Source organism: Lepisma saccharinum, chromosome 1 (genome assembly GCF_977018435.1).
Source record: "Lepisma saccharinum chromosome 1, izLepSacc3.1, whole genome shotgun sequence".
Taxonomy (NCBI): domain Eukaryota; kingdom Metazoa; phylum Arthropoda; class Insecta; order Zygentoma; family Lepismatidae; genus Lepisma; species Lepisma saccharinum.
The window spans coordinates 97,452,517-97,475,967 of NC_139229.1; the positions used below are offsets into that span (position 1 = coordinate 97,452,517).

Consider the following 23,451-nt stretch of genomic DNA (forward strand, 5'->3'; position numbering starts at 1 on the left):
CCAAAAGTGAAAGAATAGCGACACTAAATAACAAAAATCTAATCAAATGGAACATCTTCACCGATTTAATTCTATACCGTACCAAATTCCCAGTTTATTACTGCTTCTTGCTTCATTTTACAGCATCTCAATTGTTTTCCGGTTCGAAAACAAATGGAATGTTGTTTTGTGCAGTTGATTGTGCATTGTTTCGTTGTTTGGATTGTTTAATTAACGTCGCATTAATTAGTTTTAGACCAATCGTGACAGAGGGAATCGAGAGCACAAAGGAAGGGGAAAAGACAAGTTAGAGACCACGGCTCTCTTTAAAGGTAGGATTCCTTGAACACGACTGAAGTGACTGCAGAATATTATGGATAAAATTTGTTTCGCTTTTTCCTTTTATTTCTGTTTCAGTTATTTTACTTCGCTTTTCTTCTCCCACTGACGTTAATCGTGTCGGTGAGGAAGAATTATAAACTCGTGAAATGGACGATGGGACAAAATAATATATATGCCTCTCCCACGGTTCGAAACTGTAGCCACAAAATATTGTCTTATTTTTAAAATTTACGTCAAATATGGTTTCACTCGTCTCTTTCTCAAGGCGTTCCATTGCCTCTCCGATGGCGTAGTGGTAACGTCTTCGACATGTAATCAAAGGCTTCCGAATTCAATACCAGATAGAGGAACATTTGGTTCGGATCCCACTTTAATCTGTAGGTCCAGTGCATAAAGTGGACTTAAACCATTAGCGTGTGGCATGTGGCCTGTGATGAGAACCATCATTTCAGTGAACCTTCTTGACAATGACTAGTATCACTCGAAAAATATTTTCTTACGAGTAGATCTTGTTAAGAAACCACTTGCTGAAATGTTCTTCTTGAGGCCACGTAGCACCCAGCTGTTGTTTGTTGTTGCTGGGGCATGAGTCATGTGACTCATGCTATCAATGCTCAATCCTTCCCGAGAACTCAGATCCACCAGACAAACTTAAGCGAATAATTTGTTATTTGGGTTGCATAAACAACAGGCTTTAAGACGTTACGAAATTCTAGGTACCGTGGCCCAGGTAATTCTTTCTCCGACTGTACCGGGTGTTTCAGCAGAAACGCCGTGATTCCAAATGACCCTAAAAAAATATTTAGTATAGTCACAGTAATAATTTGTATATGTTATGATTGACAAAAGTCTAAAGTTTAGTTTAATTTAATTTTTATCTGTGTTTGTCAGGCGTTTGTAGTACAGTAATGGAGGACAGGAGACTTTCAGCTGGTGACTTGGTTTATTGAGTCACGCTCTCTGTTGTTTCTGTTTAACGACGGTTTCGGCTGGAGAATACGTGTCCTGGTCTTCGTCGGAAACGTTGTCCAATTCGTCAGCAATGGTTCCAACAAGACGGAGCTAGGCCGCATACAACAACCTGTCCTGACCTTCCTCCACTCAAAATTCAACAATCGTGTGATTTCAAATCGCTACATACATTTCTTTCAAAATGGTTTAGAGTGGCCCCAACTAGCCCTGATATAAACCCATATGACTATTTCTTGTGGGGTTTCCTAAAACAGGAAGTTTTCAAACGAGGACCGCGACCACTAGATCATTTGAAAGCAAATATCGAACGGTGTACAGTCTTAGAAAAAAATACCTGGGCCACGGGACGTAGAATTTCGTAACGTCTTAAAGCCTGTTGTTTATGCAACCCAAAGAACAAAATATTCGCTTAAGTTTGCCTGGTGATTCCGAGTTCTCCGGAAGGATTGAGCTTTGAGAGCATGAGTCACATGACTCGTGCCCCAGCCACAACAAACAGCTGGGTGCTACGATGCCTCCAGAAGAAAATTTCAGGAACTGGTTTCTTGACAAGAGCTACTCGTAAGGAAATACTATTCTTTCAAGTGATATTAGAGTCATTGTCAAGAAGGTTCGCTTAAATGATGGTTCTCATCACAGACCACATGCCACACGTTAATTGTTTAAGTCCAGTTCATGCACTGGACCTACAGATTAAAATGGGATCCGAACCAAATGCCTCTCTATTTGGTATTGAATTCGGAAGCCTTTCATTACATGGCGAAGACGTTACCACTACGACATCAGAGAGGCAATGGAACCCCTTGAGAAAGAGATAAGCGAAAATTGCTACGTGACAAACCATATTTGCCCGTAAATTTTAAAAATAAGACAATATTTTTACTGACAGTTTCGAACCGTGGGAGTCCCGGGTTCGATACCCGGTGGAGGCACAAGTGGTTCGGATCCCACTTTAAACTGTAGGTCCAGTCCCAATTAGCCTTACTGCGCATAAAGTAGACTTAAAACACCAAACCAAACCAAATCGAACCGTGGGAGAGGCATATATTTTTTTGTACCATCGTCCATTTCACGAGTTTATAATTCTTCCTCACCGACTCGAGTAACGCGAGTGGTAGAAGAAAAGCGAAGTAAAATAACTGAAACTGAAATAAAAGGAAAAAGCGAAATAAATTTTATTCATAATATTCTGCAGTCACTTGAGTTGTATTCACGGGATGCTATCTTTAAAGAAAGCCGTGGTCTCTTCCTTGTCTTTTTCGCTTCCTTTGTGCTCTTGCTTCCCCCTGTCACGATTGGTCTAAAACTAATTAATGCGACGTTAATTAAACAATCCAAACAACGAAACAATGCACAATCAACTGCACAAAACAACATTCCAAATGTTTTCGAATCGGAAAACAATTGAGATGCTGTAAAATGACTTAAGATGCAGTAATAAAGTGGGAATTCGGTACCGTATAGAATTAAATCGGTAGAGATGTTGGATTTGATTGGATGTTTGTTATTTAGATTTGCTATTCTTTCACTTTTGGCAAATAGCGACGATGAAGATGAGTGATGCTATGATGAAATTGATGAAGGGACACTCACCAAGGACACCCACGCCCAAGTCGAGATTCTAACCAGGGACCCATGGCATCGTAGCGCGCTGTGCTAACCTCTTCTCCATGGAGTGGACATTACACCATATTTTGTGTGCTCAATTGGGATCAATCAATGGAATGAATAGGCATATTATATGATTAAAAAATTCATATCATAATACCACGTCATATTATTCGGCACGAAGTAACATCAGAGACATTCAATCTTGCATTTTTGCCTTTCAACTAATTCTTTGAATTCAGGTTAATCACAACAATAAGATAAATTATGAAGCAAATGATAGTGAATGTGGGATATTATTACGAATTACCTGACAGAAACAACATTAAGCAGGCTCGGTGGTCAAGCTCATTAAGTGATTGACATTCGATATCGTCGCCAAAGTTCCCGGGTTTGAGTACCGTCCTTGTCGGGGGTGTTTGACTATTTCGTCATCAATTTCATGTAATGGTCACTCGTCCTTATCGTCGCGATCATCGAACAGGGAATAAAAATTATAAAAATAAATACGATGGAAGAGTACTTATTTCATCACTCACGAAATCTCCTACAAAACCGGAATATATAAAATACATGTATATTCATTCACATACATTTTCGATTTCTATATTTAACTAATCGAGACCGAGAACGGGAGAGCAATTTTCAATTCGACAAACCGAGAGACGTAGACACTGTCAAGTCTCGTTTCTTCTTGGCACCTCCGTAATCGAGTTGTTCTGTTTGTCATTAGCTTTGTATTGGCAATTATTGTCATTATTCTTCCCCTGCAGGTAAACCATAACGATGAATTATGATGAAATGAAGCAGATAAAAGGGCAAGAACAAGAAAGTCATGCCTGTTCGGGACTCCAAACCAGAACCTTATGTAACGAGATTTGAAATTCTGGAGAAGGCGTCCGTGTTTCGCTTGGTTTTCTCTTTCCTCTACTTCTCTTATATTATCATACATGTATAATAAAAATGGATCTGATACGATATGTTGCGATTCATAATTGTGCTGGTTAGATGCTACAGATGTGAACTCCAACCTGCAAAATATTATTCCCTTTTGTTTCGTATCTGGTTGAACATGAAATTTTCTTACACTGTGACAATTTCTTTCTTAGTTTTGGTTTGGTGCACAGATATGCTAATCTGGACTAGACCTTCAGTTTAAAGTGGGATACTAACCACTATGTGCATCTACCGTGTATCAAACCCGGGATCCACTGATTACAAGGCGACGACGTTATCACTACGCCATCGAGGAGGCCCCATGACAAAATGTTATTCACTCGATCTCTACCATAATTTATTTCAGCATTTACATTTTCGTTTTCTTCTTCTTTTTTCCTTTTGTTAACTACTCTTATACAACTCTTTTTGCGTCTTCGAATTTCTTCTTGTTTCAGAAAAAAATAATACATGCAGGCTGTATAAAAATCCCCCGTTCAAATAGATAAAACGTTCACTCTCGAGAACTAATTTACATGTTTATCACTAACGTAACCATTAGGAAGGAAACTATTGAAATGTTAACTGATATAACTGCAGATGAAACAATACTTACAGCCACTGACGAAATATCTATTCTTGTGTAGCCTCACAGACAACAAGTATCTGGTGAGTCATTCACTCTTGCTGACTACGGGCGAAGGTCACTGAACTAAAGGGTGGTGGCAAGCAAGCAGGCTTCTGCTCTACCAAAGACGAGGTCACGTGTTCCAGTTATCAATGGCGTACGAAATAAGGAGGAACACAGCTATCTGACGTATGTTTTGGTCCCGTCATTGCACGTAAAACACTTTATCATCGTGGCCTTGAAGTTCCCTCAGGGCACTCCTACGTAAAGGCTTCTCAGCTAGAAGGATATCTTCCCCATTGAGTGGAGGAAAAGTGGGTGCGTATAGAGGTCATTAAACTTTCGTATTCTTTTTCATTTCAGAACCCGTGCTGTATCGTCGACTTAATCCAATCTATCCGATGTAGGTTTTAGGTTCTGTTTCTGTTCGGTTATTTCACGTTGTCTTCCTGCTTATGTTATTCGCGACGAAGGTTCTGGATTGGATAATCTGGACAATAACGGGATTGTGTTGGTTGCTTGATTTGGTGTCTTAAGTCCACTTTATGTCCTGTTAGGCTAATCGTGAATGGACCTACAGTTTAAAGGGGGATCCGAACCACTATGTTCCTCCACCGAGTATCGAACCCGGGATCCCTTAATTACAAGGCGCCCACGATCCCACTGCGCCATCGGGGATTGTGTTCGAAACGAATGAATCAAATTTGAGTGATATGATATGCAACCATTGGAAGACTATTGAAAGAAAAGCTATGGGAACCTGCCAGTTTTTCTACTGCAGACAGGAAACCATAAACATGGAAGAGAAGCTTATATTCTATGAAATCTGACGCTATGTGCTCGAATACTGGCTAAATATAATCCATAGAGGCATAGCAACGTTAAACAACCTCTTATATGATACATATAGGTTTAAAAAGGTCGAAATACAAAGATTGTGTGCGCCTCACTTATGGCGTAGTGGAAGGCCTTGTAATCAAGGGGTCTGGGGTACGACACCAGGTGATCGCACATAGTGGTTCGGATCCCACTTTAAACTGTATGCACTTCAGATTAGTCTATCTGTGCCGGTGACTCAGTCGGTAACGCGTCTGACTACCATGCTATAGGCCCCGGGTTCGATTCCCGGCCGGTTCAAGCCCGGGAACTTTTCTAACGTTGGAAGCGGCCCCAGCGCCCACCCAGCGTCGAATGACATGGGTACCTAGGGGAAACCCTGGGGGTAAAGGCGGTCAGGGGCGTGATGCTGATCACATCACCCCCACTCACGAACGAATCAAGAAAGTGTGGGGCGTTACCCCCACACCCCCTATACGCCTTCATGGCGTAGCGCCAAGCACAGGTGAGAACTTTACCTTTTTTTTTTTTTTTGCATAAAGTGGACTTACAACAAAATTTAAACTTGCGATAAAGATTATGATAAGGTATTAAAGAACTGGGTCTAACACATTTTTTTATTGTTTACCAATTACATTGTTAACTAATATTCTTAATTTCAGTTTCAAGATGAAATCGGCTACGAAATAAAAGGAGTGGGTTCATATTTCTGTTACGAAATTCCACTTTTGTAGTAGACCTGTGCCACACTAAGTTGTGACAATAAACAAATCTGAGACACTTTCAAAGTATTAAATTGCTATCTACGTATTTGGGAAAAATCTTTCAATATAATACTTTTTTTGGACGCGTCAAATCATAGTATTTAATTCCTGTTTTAGCAGCTTTAAGAAACCTGATTTTTTTTTTGGGGGGGGGGTTACAAATGCCCTTTCTGCTCCCGTCAAGTTACGCCTATGACAAACAGGAATTCAATGTAAAAGACTGTCCCGACTAAATCGGGAGACACGTCTGATAGATTTACAATTGGGAAAATCATAATTAAGCGTGTAATTGAAAACAACCTATTTTCATATATTGCATGCAGCTCTGTTTTTTCTGCAATGTGGATCAAGAACTGGGGACGTGGAGAAGCGTAACCAATAGTCACGTGACCCTCTTTGCTTTCCTGTCATGTTGACCTTCGCGTGGAACACATTTCTCGGTGTTAAGACAGGCAAAATCACCCGATCATCGAAGGGTGCAATATGTGTTGCCTACCCTCCTGCATTACTTGCTCCTATTAAAGCCTTATGGGGAAGAACTTTTTTCCATGACTGTACTGCACAAGTTAGTCGTGCAGCCCTTTGTCAGGTATTCGCAACCGGGTGAGAGAAGTGATAAATCGTCAAGCTGGACATTTCGAACATGTTTTCCATTAAACTTTTGGGTAGTTTGGTACTTTTCTATCAGATTATGTAATATTTTTTTTTGTGTAGTTCTAATAAATATTCTAAAATGCCAGTTGAAATCACGGCGTTTCTGTGGAAACACCCGGTATGAAAATTGAAAATAAGGACGAAAAGAAGGAGGATAAAAAGGCCCGGGGGGGGGGGGGGTTAAATTCAGGAAACTGACGTCCTGGTTTATTTTAAGGTACCACGACCCTAAGCACATACCCTCAATTGTATACGGGAGTTGGCGTGCTTACTTAGGGGGTCCCCCTTCCCCTTTGTCGTATGCGAACGCACGATGCTCTAATATCCACAGCGCCATGAATGCAACTGGCATAGCATGTATACGCCGAGCCCAGCCCAGCCGATCCGAACCGAGCGAATTCAATGCCAACCTACTTCCATCTCTACCTCCTCTCCTTGCTTCGAATTCTCCATTTGAAAACCGGCCGTTTCCCGTGACGCATCATGTCTATATAAGTAGAAATAAGAGCAAGATTTCATAGTGGTGAAAGAAACTTCTCTAGTTGCTCCCAATATTTCGATACAGTAATCAAGTTTCTCAAGATGAATTTAATTTCAATTCACTCACAGTGAATTGAAATGTAAATTTGAATTGATAATCTGAAATACTATTATAACTAGATCTAGGAATTTGACTAGAACAAATAAGCTTTAGTCAATTATACAAAAAATGTAACTATAAAAACCTACAGATGAAGTTTGTTCTTACATCAATGTCCATCTCTCCAATCACCCCACCCTCTTTTGTAAGCAATCGTTATTCATCGATAGATTGATTGGAATATTTATCTGTTTACATTCAAAACCTTCTTTGTACACTTCTGTTCACATAAAGTAGCACATATTTTAAGGTTAGCCAGTTGAAATACGTGTCATTTTATTTAAGCAGAAGTGTACAAATTACTACGCAATTGGTATATACTGTATATATTTTCAATAGCATGAAATTTTATATTTCCAACTAATGCTGACGGTAGACATGTATTGTGGCTAAATGCAATTGAAATCGTATCTCTTATAAGTATAAAGCTAATACGCATTTATTTTTAATTTAAACTACGATTTATTTCAGGATTTTGTGGTTGGCTACCTTTGCAACATGCTTTGTAGCAACAACATTAGTGTTGCATTCATCTTGGACGAAGTTTCAGACGAGGCCGACTGTAATAACAGTGGAAAGAAACAAGTTCGATTGGAGAATCAAAAAGCCTGCCTTTACTCTCTGCAAATATCCAAATTACCATTCCACTCTAGCAGAGGAATTTGTGGAAAAGTAAGTCTGTTTTGAAAGTGAATTTTATGCCGGAATACTTACTTCGGAATTTAGGAAATATCAACTCCAACAGAAAACCGATCAAAATGTATTTGATCAGCGAGCCCACCAGATACAGCAATTGTCAAAGTACAAAAAATAATAACAAAGCAGTAAACATTAAATTTGCTTTGCACTAGTACTATGCAAACAAACTATGAAAGAACAAAAAATATGCTACAGTTGGCTTAAGTTCTATATGTAAATCCTATAGGTGGGTTTCATGTGACGTCAGGATGCACACGGCCGCCATGTTTGCGGCCAATTTTATTTGTCGTTTGCAAGGAAATATCAATCACGTAGCGTTCGTTACATCTGCAGCAACTGCACGATTGTTTTAAATCACGAACGTATGTGTTAATAATTCCCGCCCGCCCGCCGGCTTGAATTCCGTATGTTTACAAGAACTGGCCACAATCATGGCTGCTCGAAGCCATGATGCAACAGTTTGTGACGTAGTTGAAACACACCTGTAAAAACACTTGAGTTAAAATATAACTAAAATCTTGTGTGAGCAGTGTCTCATCCTTTTTAATTCATACGAAATGGGGGACGTTCTCTCAATTTGTCGTCAATAAAACTGAGTACCTGCTCATTTCTTAACTTTTTTTTGGACCATGTGATGTGCTCCATTTCCTATAGTAATAAAGGATATGGACTTGCTTCCGCAGCTAGTACCTGCTCCAGTGATAAGCAGGTGCTCATATTTTGATTTGAATGATAAAAGAGCACATGCTCATATTTTGATTTGAATGATAAAAGAGCACGTGCTCATATTTTGATTTGAATGGTAAAGGAGCACGTGCTCATATTTTGATTTGAATCATAAAAAGCATGTGCTCATATTTTGATTTGAATGATAAGAGCACGTTCTCAGATCTTGATTAGGTGCTGAAATATAAACACATGTGCAGATGAGAGTACGCGTATGTGTATATCTCGCCCAGTGAAGGAAGACTTTTATTCACACGAAAATGGAGCATCTATTCATCTCTGGAGTACGTGCCCAGGAGAACCTGGTCATTTTTTTATTAATACTGTTACAGTGTAATACGTAGTGTGTCACTTCTTTGTGAGAACTCTCCATGTGAAATGCTAACGCCTACATATTTTCCTTTGTTTCAGTATGTTTAATACTGGATTATTTGAATTTTGAGAATTATGTTTAAATGTGTGTTTTTCCCCCTATATTTTGAAAACTGGATGAACTTCATTTGGTCGTTTAAGCTTGTGTTATATAACATATTAATTGCGAAGGGTTCTACGTTCTAGGTTTGATTCCTGGATATTTCATTATTTTCATTACTTCAAATATTTTATTAATTCATCAATCAGGTACAAAAATACGTAAACCTGATTATATCAGGTGACACCACATTTATTCAAATGGTCGCCAAGTTTATTTCATTTGATACTTCATGAGAAGTATGAAATACCAATGATATTGAAATATGTCTCATGCTGTTTCAATCGTTATATTTACTGGTAGGTACTTCGAGGGCAATACGACAGAAGACAAGGAAAATTTCACTGATTGCATCAAAGCCGTTGGAAATATGAATGACACTAACATCTCGAGTGTCTCAGTCTGCCAATACATTCCAAAACTTCCTGCAATGGCTCCGAGTCAGATTCAAGAACAGGTGAGTATTTATCAACATACACCACACACATAACTTGCTTCGGTGTTCGCTCCTCTGTGAGGGACCTTCTTGTCTTTGGTTTCAAATCTAGCCGCTTTCTCCCAACACGCCGTTGGAAGGGTCAACATCCCGTCAGAGCGGATCTTTGGATCGTAGTCTTGGTCTGTAAAAGGGTCAGGACAAGGTGGATTCATTTAAACCAGGTTGATTTAAATCGCGATTTAAATGAGGTGATTTTTTTTTTAAAAAAAAAAATCAGATTTAAATCACTTTAAATAAATAATTTATAGAATAATGTACATAAGGATTTTGCAGATATCAGAATTACTTTTGGTGAAAGTACATTAATTTTGTAATCATTTAATAGTGTTCATTAGGCTCTAAGAAACGATAAAAAAAGGTAAAGTGTTCCCCTGTGCATAGCACCACGCCATGAAGGCGTATAGGGGGTGTGGGGGTAACGCCCCACGATAAGAAAGGAAATAAAATATATGTACTGATGGTGTGAAGCTCATACGAAAGGAAATGTAATATGTAAACTGTAAACACACTTAAATTTCTCTTGCTTGATTTAAAATTCAATAATTTTTATAGGCAAAATTAGCAAACATTTTGTGTAGAATAATATAGAAAATACTAATCATGTTAAAAGTGTAAATAAACATGGCAGCTGATTTTTGCAAACTATCATTAAAAAATGTCAAAATTAAGCTACAAAGATTAAAAAAATATTTAGTTACAATTATGGAGTACATCCAGCATGTTTTATTTTAACTGGAAGAATTTGAATTTGAATTTGAATTTAAAATTTTGGGAGCGTCAGCACTTAGGCTATTTTGCTCCCGTCACAGTATACGGGGGCCAGCCCCTTACCTCTACAAATAACAACTCTAACGTTGCATAACTAAAAAATTTAAAATGTTCTGACTTCTGTTAAAAGCTGAGGCTGTAAAGGGGCACTCAGCACACATAAGGACAAAAGAACAGGACAATACAAACAAAATTATACTGGCCATGGGGCCAGTCGCCAGAGCCTCGTTAGTCTTAAGTCCAGGGTGCACTAACGTGGAAGTGAGGTTGACATTTGGGTGTACTACGTGGAAGATCACCCCTTACACCCCTTTAACTGGAAGAAAAGTTAGTGAAATTACGTATTATAATTTTATTAACACACTCAACAATCATTTTCATAGTTGGTTCATATTATACAGAAACAGAATAAATAATATTTACATATATTTTTATAAATGAGTTAAATTGTTCAAATATTCTACAGAGCCGTTTACTAGAAAAAAGCCTTTCTATAAAAAAAAATTGTATGATGACAAAAATCCGATCAGAAACTTTAAGCGTACTTTTTACAAAAATAAAAAAAATCGATTTAAATAAAAGAAATCAGATTTAAATAAAAAATAATCAAAAAGGATTTTCGAAAAGAAAATCATGATTTTTATCCACCTTGATCTCAGTTAAGCTTAGTAACGACACTATACAGCAAGGCCGTTTAGTTGTAACGGTTCGCTTAGTTAACTCTCATTTAGTAGGTCAATATGTCGGATCAGTTTCATTTGTGCAATGCCTTTCGAAGCCGTTGGAAGTAAGAGTTTGAACTTGAACCGTGACACAATTTGGGGACGGTTAGATTTTACCCGGCTTAGATATTGGTGTATTTATTGGATTAAAAGTTTGGGTTAGCTGGTAAGTATCAACCGCGGGAATCTTTGAATTTGGATAAATATAATTTGTCCTGTATGAACCAGCAGAGAAAAATATGCAGGAGTATGAACCCGCAGGCAGGGTTGTTAAAGGTCCAGGAATTTTAAATAAATTCAATTCCGGTCCAGGAGAGAAAAACAGAAAGCGTAAATGAGTTCTGGACCTAAAGAACCTTTTTATCTGTGTAATTGGGTCCAGGAAACGTTTTTGACTGATTGATTGAGTTGGTGTTTTCAGTTCACTTTATGCACAGTGAGGCTAATCGAGACTGGACCTACAGTTTAAAGTGGGATCCGAACCACTATGTGCCTCCACTGGGTATCGAACCCGGGACCCCTTGATTACAAGGCGACGACGCTACCACTACGCCATCGGGGAGTCCCCAGGAACCTTTTTTCCTTATTCATTTAAATACGGTCCAGGAACCCTTTTTCAATTAAACAATACGAGTCATTCCATGCCAAATCAACACAGATATGTGCAATTTACCTGACCATCTCCGATTTTCATGAAATTTGGGGAATTGAAACTATGCATGGAACTTAGTAACTATGAAAATTTTTAGTCTAGTGCGTCTTGTAATTGTTAAATTATTCAAGGTCCAAGTTAGCATAAATTGCCCTTTTTGAGCCCGCTTAGCTATACTAAATGTGCTGTAACTCCGCCACTATTTCGCCTAGAAAGCTCAAATAAAGCTTATTGTACAGGGAATTGAACAAGCTTTCCAGTGATATATAACAAGCCCACCTTTGGATTAAAATATAATTTTGTCACGTGACCTTGAATTTTGACCTTGAATATCTCAAAACATGTCATCACCAAAAATCGTGAAAAAAATATATTTGGTCCCTCATGCCATACCCTAAAACATATCAAAAAATTATTCTGGGACTGCAATAGGATCAGAAGATACAAAATAGTATGTTTAGCTATGTGACTGATAAAAGCTTCATTACATGAACTACGACGAGTCAAATGTCCCTTAACACCCCCTACAAAATGTAAAGGAGTTATCCTGGTCATGAAAGAAATATGTTAGGCACAGGGAAATCTCTAGCTGTGTGTGTCAAACGCAGGTCCGGCATATTGTTGACCGCCATATTGAATTCAACGCAAAAAATTTCAAAGGAAAGTGGGTGATGTGAAATATCAAATCAGGCTAGAATTTCACGACAAATGAAGCGGCGGTTTTTCCAAAGTATATTTAACCAGAAAAAAAATTACTGCATAATTGTAATCATTTTCCCCTTTTCGAGGTGTTAAAAACAAAGTATTAAGAATGCTCCTAACGGGTTAGGAACTCGTCGAGATCACGCTGACATCTTGGGAGAGAAAGAAGTATACGCACCATTGCATATGATTTTAATCAGCAACATTCACCAAATACTTGAATAGTGGAGAATATTGAGAAAAGTATCTCAAACAATTACGTGACACTTCCTTTGGAATGAAAAATTCTTCAGTGACGATGCTAACTTTTATGTTCCCGGTAAAGTTAATAAAAATTATACGCAATATCTGTGATTTGATAATCTACAGTAGACAGATCCCAGCCGAATGGTTGTTGCTGGTAAGCTAATGATGTGCTATAGTGTATAGAGAACGGGAATGGTTGGTCATATTCAACAACGGAACCTGAAATGGTGAGGGCTTCTTGGATGTGTTATGTTAAGTGAACAGGTTTTTCATCCTTGCTTACGGGGTATGGCACTTTTCCAGAGTTTTGAAACAGGACAGTGTGTGACCACACTATGTGAACATTTTGGAAATGTCTTCATGGTAAATTTCTAGGTAGATTGATGGGCAGATGGGGATCTATTAAAAGGCCTGCACATTCCCCAGATCTAACATCTTAGGAGGACTTTTACCTTCAGAAACATTTGAAGAGAATGGTGCATGCACTAAAAGTCCCTGATATTGACCATCTGAGAGAAGGCATAGTTGCTACTTGCGATGTTGTTGCACATGCTACATTACCAAATGTTTTATGCGAGTGTGAGAGACGTCAACGATTGTGCTGACAGGAATATTGAAAACACTATAATGTGTTTATATCGTAAGTGAAAGATATGCCTATAACGTTTTGCTGCCTAAAAATAAGTTGGAAAAACCTTGGCTGCTTCATTTCTCGTGAAATTCTAGCCTGATTTGATATTTCACATCACCCACTTTCCTTTGAAATGTTTGCGTTGAATTCAATATGGCGGTCAACAATATGCCGGACCTGCGTTTGACACACACAGCTAGAGATTTCCCTGTGCCTAACATATTTCTTTCATGACCAGGATAACTCCTTTACATTTTGTAGGGGGTGTTAAGGGACATTTGACTCGTCGTAGTTCATGTAATGAAGCTTTTATCAGTCACATAGTTAAACATATTATTTTGTGTCTTCTGATCCCATTGCAGTCCCAGAATAATTTTTTGATATGTTTTAGGGTATGGCATGTGGGACCAAATATATTTTTTTCACGATTTTTGGTGATGACATGTTTTGAGATATTCAAGGTCAAAATTCAAGGTCACGTGACAAAATTATATTTTAATCCAAAGGTGGACTTGTTATATATCACTGGAAAGCTTGTTTAATTCCCTGTACAATAAGCTTTATTTGAGCTTTCTAGGCGAAATAGTGGCGGAGTTACAGCACATTTAGTATAGCTAAGCGGGCTCAAAAAGGGCAATTTTTGCGAACTTTGACCTTGAATAATTTAACAATTAAAAGACGCACGAGACTAAACATTTTCATAGTTACTAAGTTCCATGCATAGTTTCAACTCCCCAAATTTCATGAAAATCGGAGATGGTCAGGTGAAAGGCTGTGTTGATTTCGCATGGAATGACTCATACGCAACTTGTACCGAAATTAAATTGTGCGAGAAAAAAAAATTCTGGTCTTATTCACCTCATACGATTTAGCATATAATAAATGTATAATCTGCAGTTCTGAATTCTTCTACACACTCTTGTTTACTTTACACTGCTGTGAAATAAAATTACAATCCTTGCAGATAATGATTACAACATGATATCTCAAATGTTCAACTTGAAACTCCTGTTTTCGGCAATTATATTTATATACTCAGGAAAAGATAGCTCTACTTCAAAAGATACAATTGGAAGCAAGGCTAAAAACCTAGTGTTCGCCATTACCTATGTGTTCGGGATTACCGCGGTTTGCCCTATATGTTAAAAGGTTCGTAGCTTCTAGCATACTTTTTTAAAATTTTTACTTCAATAAAGTATTGGTTCCATTACGCTAATAATATAATAAAAATTGACGATAACTCAAAAGTTAATTTATTTCTAGATAAACGACCTGTCTTACAACTTCATTCCTCAAGATAAACTACCTTTGAGAACCAGATTTGGTCTTTGCCTCGCAACAAATTCAGATCTACTCTCCAATGCAAGGTAAGGGACAAGACCTTTGTATTAAATAAAATGTGTACATAAGTATAGAGCCTTTAAAAGCTAACAATATGAAAGAATGGACGTTTACTGGCATGATTATAATTTGACATAAACACTGGATAGAAAACAATAAAATTATTTGCATGCTTACTGTGAAATAAGAATTTTCTCATTTTATACGTTATAAACAGCTTGACATTTGAAAATTACGTGACTTTACAATATAGTATATACATTTTTTGTCATATTAATCCTGATAATGTTTGTGTGAAGTACCACCTCATACTGTAAGGGTCCGCTACTGAAAACTAAAATGCATCAAATCTATTTGATGCACCAGACAAGTATCGATTGATGCACTCAGGTATGGAACCCACTTTAAACTGTAGATCCAGTCCCGATTAGCCTTACTGTGCATAAAGTGGACTTAAAACTAGGGCTGAGCCGATACCTCTTTAAACCGATACCGATTCCGATGCCGATACTCTTACCGATTCCCACCGATACAGATACCGATACTTGAAAATTGAAATAATTAAAATTTGTTCAAAATATTTATCAATATTGATGTGTAAATATTCTTCTCCAATTATATGTATCACTTTACTAAGAAATTTGCTTTAGAATATTCAAGAATTGAATCAAAATATTAAAATAGATGTTATGTAATCACTAAATACAGTTTTTTAAAGCATAATTGGTGCAAAATAAAAAGAAAGTTCCAATTTTACACAATTTCCAGGATAATTAAACTCCGTTAAAGTGAGGCGCAGCATTTTTAGGGACCCCGTGAAAGACCAAAATGCCGGGAAAATATCGGTTGGTATCCGTAGATCAATTCCTACAGATACTTTCCGATAACGATACATCGGCATCGGCTCAGTCCTACTTAAAACCCCAGCTCAATTATTCAATGAAGCACTCAAGTATGTTCTTTGGCCTTTGCCAAGACACAGTTTAACAATTTGATGCATTCTTGTGTATCGTTTGTAAAGGTAACGCCAAAGTGCATAAAATTATGCAAGGGAGTATTTCCACAGAGAAGATAATTTTGGTATTTCTTTCTGTGTCGAGCTGTACTTTAATGCATCAGTTGATGGGATTTTTGATGCAACTTCCTGCATCTTTCTCGATGATGCATTTAAGCGTTTTGCCTGAGCAACAGACATTATGTCTTTTTGTTTCGGATGATGCATTTACTTTTCTGGGTGTAGGGGAAACATAAACTTAATTCGAAGTTAAATCCTACATAGCCACAACCTTTACACCCCTAAACTATTTACGGGATTTTTCACATCAAAGTGACACGATTTATGTTTCATCTCACGCGGTACGCCGCTATAAACGCAACGTTCCACACAAAGTTGTGTCCTAATTGCAAACAGTACTAATTGCAAACAATGCCTACAATGTCCTAATTGCGAACAATGCCTAAAATGTCCTAATTGCAAACGGTCCTAATTCCTAACAATGCTTAAAATGTCATAATTGTGAACAGTCCTAATTGCTAACAATGCTTAAAATGTTCTAATTGCAAATAGTACTAATTGCGAACAATGCCTAAATGTCCTAATTGCGAACAGTCTAATTGCTAACAATGCTTAAAAAGTCCTAATTGCGAAGAATGCCAAAAATATTAATTACGAACAGTCCTAATTCCTAACAATGCTTAAAATGTCATAATTGCGAACAGTCCTATTTGCTAACAATGTCTAAAATGTCCTATTTGCTAACAGTCCTAATTGCAAAGAATGCCTAAAATATAAATTACGAACAGTCCAAATTGCTAACAATGCTTAAAATATCCTTATTGCGAACAGTCCTAATTGCGAAGAATGCCTAAAATGTCCAAATTTCGAACAGTTCTAATTCCTAACAATGCCTAAAATTTCCTAATTGCGAACACATAAAAGTAAGAAATAATTCCATGTCCTATAATTCCGAACACACGGAACTGAAAAACCTGTTTTCAAAAGCAAATAAGAGTAGTAACTTTCATTTTTTTTGTTAATGTCTGAAAAACTTCTTGGTGCCAAAGGAGATGTGGAACTGCTTCAACAGGAGACACCGGACAAATCATGCAGTGAAAAAGGACGGAACCACAAAATCAAGGGTGAAATAGGAAGGCCACACACAAGAGTGGATGACTCGCATAAAAATGGAAAAAAATGTGTTTTGTTTCATTGAACGAAAGGTTAGCGAGGAGCACTAACAGATATAAGAAAATTGATGATGTTCTTAAATGTTTAAGAACATATTTTGAAATTTGGTTTTGAAATTTAGGTTAAGTTAATAATTCTATTAATAATTGACGAAGCTCTTTCTGTTGAGAACTGGGCTGTACGTAGTCGCATAAAAAATAGGCCAAAATTTTATTAAATTATATATTGGCGACGACTTTAGTTATCTCGAATTTTCGCCGCAAGGTACTGGCCGGTCTCAAGTGTGAGTGGAATTAAACGAATTTTAACAAATTAAAAAGTTCGTTAAAAAGACTCAGAAGTGTGAGATAAAGGCAGAAAAAATGTGTTCGAAATTAGGACACAGCCCTTCGAGGTAATCTGGTGTTATTTCTGTTCAGGCAGCAAGTGTTCTCAATTAGGACTGTTCGCAATTAGGATGATAACCCACAACCACACAGTAGTAGAATGGCACTGAGCGCGCGTGCGGGCACACCCACACACCCACCCCCCCCACACACACACACCCACACACACACACACACACACACCTGTATTAGTTTCTTAAAGTTTGTTTCATACGGCGTGGGGTGGGTGTAAGGGATGACCTTATGCGTAGTACACTCAATTGTCAACCTCCCTTCCACTTAGTACACCCTGGACTGCATTTTGCAGATTAACGAGGCTCTGGCGTCTGGACCTACGGCCAGTATAATCTTCGTAGGACTGTGTGTGTGTGTTGTCCTGCGTTTTGCCCTTATGTGTGCTGAGTGCTCCTTTACAGCCTCAGCTTTTAACCCAAGTCAGAATATTTTGTTATATGTTATTTTAGTTCTGGTGAGGGACTAAACCCCGTGACGGGTACAAAATAGCCTAAGTGCTGACGCACCCAAAATTTGGAATTCAAATTCATAAGGCGTGCCGATGGGATATCATTTTGGTGGGAATGCTGCGTTATCCGTTCATAAGTTCAAACAGAAACGTATCTCTTGACACGATCAATGGAAAATATAAATTAAATATGTTGTTATATCTGATATACGTATATGACCTAATAGATCATTCATCCTTTTAGCTGCCATTTGAGAAATTCAAAAGCTATGAACATGAAATAACTACACTGAAAAGAGGAACCTAACTTAAAATGGTCCTCATTTGTTAAAGAATAAATCCTAGAATTTCGAACATTCTCAAAATAGATTAGTTCTTAATGAAACATTGTTGTAAGCACGTATTTTATTGCGTATGAAATGGTTGTTCTGCATGTGTGCGATTTCATTAGTCTGTCTTTATTACAACAATTAGTCCAATCATTTTATTTCTAGCAAACCTGCAGACGATGTTTACGAAACGTTTGAAATCAGAGAAATAGTAAAATCTACAGAAATGACAGTTGACACGTACCTGTCTCTAAAGGTATGATTAATATAGCTCTTCCCTACCTTCCTTCTGTCTTTTGCGAAATTTAATTTTAATCTCTCCAAAAATATTCCTTGCTAAAGGTCTTTTCCACTCTTACGGTGGCCGGTCCTAGTTCTGGCAAGGGAAGTGGGAAGCGGGGATTACACCGTAGACCAACCAGACAACAGCAGTGGCGGCGCCGAGACACGACGCGGCGGAAAAAAGTACCTCGTTCTACTGGCTGCTGCGTTTCTCATCGCGCTGGATTGGTCGCTTCCCCTCTCCTCACTTCCCTGGCCAGCTTATAGGACGCCCACCGTAAGACTTGAAAAGAGCTATAGTATTTGTTTCCTCCACAGGCCCATTATTTACTTATTGCAACGCGTCTTTTCTTCCATGCACTGAAATCCATCGATAATATAATTGTGTAGATTTATGTCAATTAATTTTCACCTCGTACTGTGCGTTTTCTTTAATAATTTACGTTCCCTTTTTCAGGACATTCGCGACGATGACGATAATTGATGATTTTGGTTTTAATTTTTGTTATTTAGCGGCCTGTTTTATGACGATTTTGGTTAATCGCGACGATGAGAATCAGTGATTATATGATGAAATTGATGAAGCGACGCTCACGAAGAACACCCATGCCGGGATTCGAACTCGGAACCCCTGGCGTCATAGCACGGTGTGCAAACTACTCCGCACTGGAGGTCAGCACTGATGAGTATGATGAAATTGATAAAGGGGGACATACACACACACACACACACACACACACACACAAAAAAAAAAGCCCATGGCCACTAACAAGCTCGCGATATTCTCAAATATCAAACTGTATTGACATTCCCTGAGTTACGTCTTTTTTCTGCCACTGTTGGCTAATCGCGACAATAGAAATAAATGATGAGATAAGTTATGGGGCAAACAAACCTAAGCAAATGATGCGAAAACACAGTATTATACTGACTCTGGATCTATTCGCCACAGCATCGTTAGCCTGCAAAATGTACTACGTGGAAGAGAAATTGAAATTTGATTGTCCCAAATTTAGATAGAGATATGGGTATCGAGTAACATTATCGAATTACCAATGAGCGATTATTAAAATGCTATGATGTTATAGTCTGTCCCAGGAAACTGTGGAGCCGTTCGAAATTGAGTTCATCTTTTTGAATCACGCTGTACACTCCCCATCTTATTCCATATTTGTTACTGAAATAGACAATTTTATTTGCAGGCATTTGTACATCCTAAGTATGAATTCCCTTACTTGGAAAACAATCTAGTGTGTTGTGGAGAATTCAAGCGATACTGGATGTGGTACTACATATTTCCAGTTGTCAGCACTCCAGCAGTAAAACGTTTACGAGTCGAGCAGAGAAAATGTATTTACCAAGACGAAGCTACCCTTGACATCAGTCCCATCTATACTGTTCCAACTTGTCAAAGGCAATGCATGTACGAGTCTTTGATGGAAAAATGTGGCTGTTCTCCGCACACCTTGTATGCTCATGGTAAGTTTATTTCGACAAAAGAAAACTCATTACTATACTGGTCGCATTTACAGCTGGCGGCTGACCTTCATGGCTATTTTTTGGCTCTTTATGCCCCCCCCCCAATCGTCTTTGGGGGTGTGTGGCTCGATGGGTGTCAACAACCTCAGTTGCGAAGTTAAAGCTGCAGGAGTAACATCGCTCTCCCGAAGCAACGTTGCCAAGCGCACTTCTGTTCTTGCCAGTTGCATACCGACCTTGTGGGAGGTCGTTCCGGAAACTTCATTGTGCTGGACCACGTGTGCAGTTGTTCCATTAACCCCGTTGGTGTGTATCCGACGCTCATTTGTTTCGTCCCCCTAACAGCGTCCCAGTGTCTTGTGGCTCGAAAATAATCGATGACAGTCGAAAAAAAATCGCCTATTCGCCGTTTCCTAGCCACCAGCTTGAAATGCGACCAGTAATAGTACTTTGGCCATGCGGCCTGAGACCTCAGGCTTTGACCTACGATACACGTGCTGGTTCCAGTCTCCTTGGGGGAAGCGTAACAAATAGTAGTAGCCTACAGGCGACCGAAAAATTCAAAATTTCATTCAGAAAAATTCTTTAAGACTTAACAAAATGCATAGAGGATATATAACAGATAGGGACCCAACAGCAGGCATTATAATATTAGGAGACATGAACGCCAGAATTGGGGACGAAAAAGTCACATTGGAAGGGGGGGAGGGGGAGGAGGAAGGAAAAGCAAGGATAAGACTATCAACACGGACGGCAGGCAGCTATTATAAATGTGCGAAGCGATGAACCTAGAGATATTAAATGGGAAATATTTTGGAGATCGGGAGGGGGAGTATACATTTGTAGCTCAATCGGGGAAAAGTGTCATTGATTATGCTATGTGTTCCAGGGAAATAATAGGGGAGTTGAGGGACTTCTATGTAGGGGACAGAATAGATTCGCACCACTTCCCAATCATATTGTCACTGAGATCAGAACCATATGAGGTGAGCCTAGGAGGACAAAGAGCACATAAAGAGGAAAAATATGTACAAACTAGGAAAATTCCGAAATTTGAATGGAACGAGGCGGAGAGGGAAAGGACGAGAGAAATCATGCGGGGCGAGCTTAAGTTGATGATGACAGAGCAAATAGAGAGAGAAATGGAAAATGGGGAGGTGGAAAGAGCCGTAGACTTGCTACAGCACACTATAACAAGAGCAGGGATGCATATGCGAATGCACAAAATAAAACAACCAACGAGAAGAGGGTGGTACAACTGAAAATGCAGAGAAACAAAAAATACTTTGCAAAAAGCACTGAGTTATTTTAGGATATTAAATAGTGAAAATAAAAGACAGCTGTATGTAGAACTCAGAAGAAAATATAAAGAAATCATAGAACAGGTGAAGCAGGATTGGAAAATAAAAAATACAGAGATGCTAGAAGCAGCAATGGAGACAAAAGACAGTAGAGCGATATGGGTGGTGGTAAAGAAGGTAAGGGGAAGCAAAGGGACCAACTGTAACATAGAGCCAAAACTATGGGATACATATTTTTAAGAGCTGTACAAAATACCAGAGGAGGAAGGGGAAAACGATGGCGTAAATGGGATTTTCCAACCAATCCTGGGGACACATATTCCTGTCCTAGATAATGAAATAACAGAGACGGATGTCAGACGGGCAATACAAAGCTTGAAAAGCGGGAAGGCTGCAGGGGCGGATGGAATTTTGGCGGTATGATCCAATATGGTGGGAGTAGCTACACGTTTAAATATACGTATGTACAACAGGGGATTATTCCCCGAGTGCTGGAGCCAGTCTATCATCTGTCCCGTTTACAAAGGAAAGGGGGATATGGATAATCCGAACAACTATAGGGGGGTCTCGTTACTTCCGGTATTAAGTAAAGTCTACACGAGCATACTGTACTGGAATATTAAAAAAATGGACTGACATATTCGACAAAATAACGCCATTACAAACCGGGTTTAGAGATAATAGCACCACGTTGGACAACATATTTACACTCCAAACATTGATGGAAGAAAAACTGAAGAGAAAGGGAGAGAAGCTATATACCTGTTTCGTCGACTTCCAAAAGGCATTCGATACTGTAAATAGAGAAAAACTTTGGACAAACTGTGGGAAATGGGAATGTCGGCCATTATGATAAACGCAATAAAGGCAATATACTCAAAGGTAGAATTCTGTGTACGGTGTCAAGTGGATACCGTGACAGAGAAACGAAAATCGGAAACGGGGGTAAAGCAAGGATGTGTTGTTCTGTCACCCCTGCTCTTCACTCTCTATATAAATGATATAGTGACGTATATAGAGGGTGAAGAAGCCGACACCCCCAAGGTGGGGACGACAAGGGTACCGGCGCTCCTGTTCGCAGATGATGTGGTTCTGATCTCGGAGACAAATTCCGGCCTACAAAGGGCTCTGGACGGGTTGGAAAAATACAGCAGAGAATCCAAACTGCAAGTAAATCTCACAATACAAGGAAAGGCTGGGGCAATAACAAATGAAATTATGCGGACAGTATGGAAATTGGAGAAATACGATATACATTTTGTGGAAAAACGATATCGTACATTATTAATAGGGTCAATAGGGTACGGGAGGGAGATATGGGGAGCAAAGGGGGGCGATGTACTAAACAGAATCCAATGCACATTTTCCAAGAGGGCTTTTTACATATCAGCATGGGCACTGCAAACTGCGGCGTACTACGGGAACTTGGACTGGTAAGGGACAATACGTGGGGTACGTTGAGAAGGGTTAAATACTGGGCGATATTAATATCGAGAAGGGAGAACTCGGTAAAAGGGCAAGCGCTGATGCAACAGGTACAAGGGGAGGAAATGGGAACATGGGCGAAAGAGATCAGAGGCAAACTATACGAAATTGGACTAGGATGAATCTGGGAGGGGGAACACATCGATCAGGAAACATTTAAATTAGTGAATCAATGATTAGAGGATATAGATAGGCACGAAATAATAGCGGAATGTGAAACTAAGAGATCGCTCCAGCTCCAAAGAAGGGGCCCGCGGGAATGGGGACAAGTAGCGAACGTCAAGAAGGTAAGCATGGTGGCAAGAAAGGGGTTTGCATGGATGAGGCTGGGGGATGGAGACACAATACAGTAAAAAAATGAGTAAGGGAGATATAAATGCGTATTATGCAATGGTGATGATGGCCCAGAACATTTATTCTTATGTCAGGACACGCGCGTTCTGCAGGAGGAGAAGCTACGAAACATAAGCTTGGAAAGAGTGTTCGAATTAATTCCAGCGCAAAGGAACATGGAACTATTGGAAAAAGTTAGGGAATATTTACAAACAGTTAGGGGGAAAAGAAGTGCTGTACAGAGACGGGATAAAGAAGAGGAATTAGTGTTAACTTAAGTGAGAACAGTTAAAACAACTAGAACTGCTATGTTAACATCTATACGGAATGTAATGGAAAGTGTAGTCTGTAGGGAAATCATAGCTATGTAATAAGAATAGATGTAGT

General features: G+C 38.9%; 1 protein-coding gene across 1 annotated transcript in view; it reads left to right on the forward strand.

The window, feature by feature from the left end:
* Positions 1 to 23,451, forward strand: part of LOC145979448 (pickpocket protein 19-like) — a 72,491-nt gene that overhangs the window by 18,848 nt on the left and 30,192 nt on the right. The window contains exons 2-6 of the mRNA XM_083112355.1: positions 7,832 to 8,032; positions 9,561 to 9,714; positions 14,741 to 14,844; positions 18,350 to 18,440; positions 19,669 to 19,945. Coding sequence (XP_082968481.1) covers positions 7,832 to 8,032; positions 9,561 to 9,714; positions 14,741 to 14,844; positions 18,350 to 18,440; positions 19,669 to 19,945 — 827 coding nt within the window. The remainder of the gene's footprint in view (positions 1 to 7,831; positions 8,033 to 9,560; positions 9,715 to 14,740; positions 14,845 to 18,349; positions 18,441 to 19,668; positions 19,946 to 23,451) is intronic.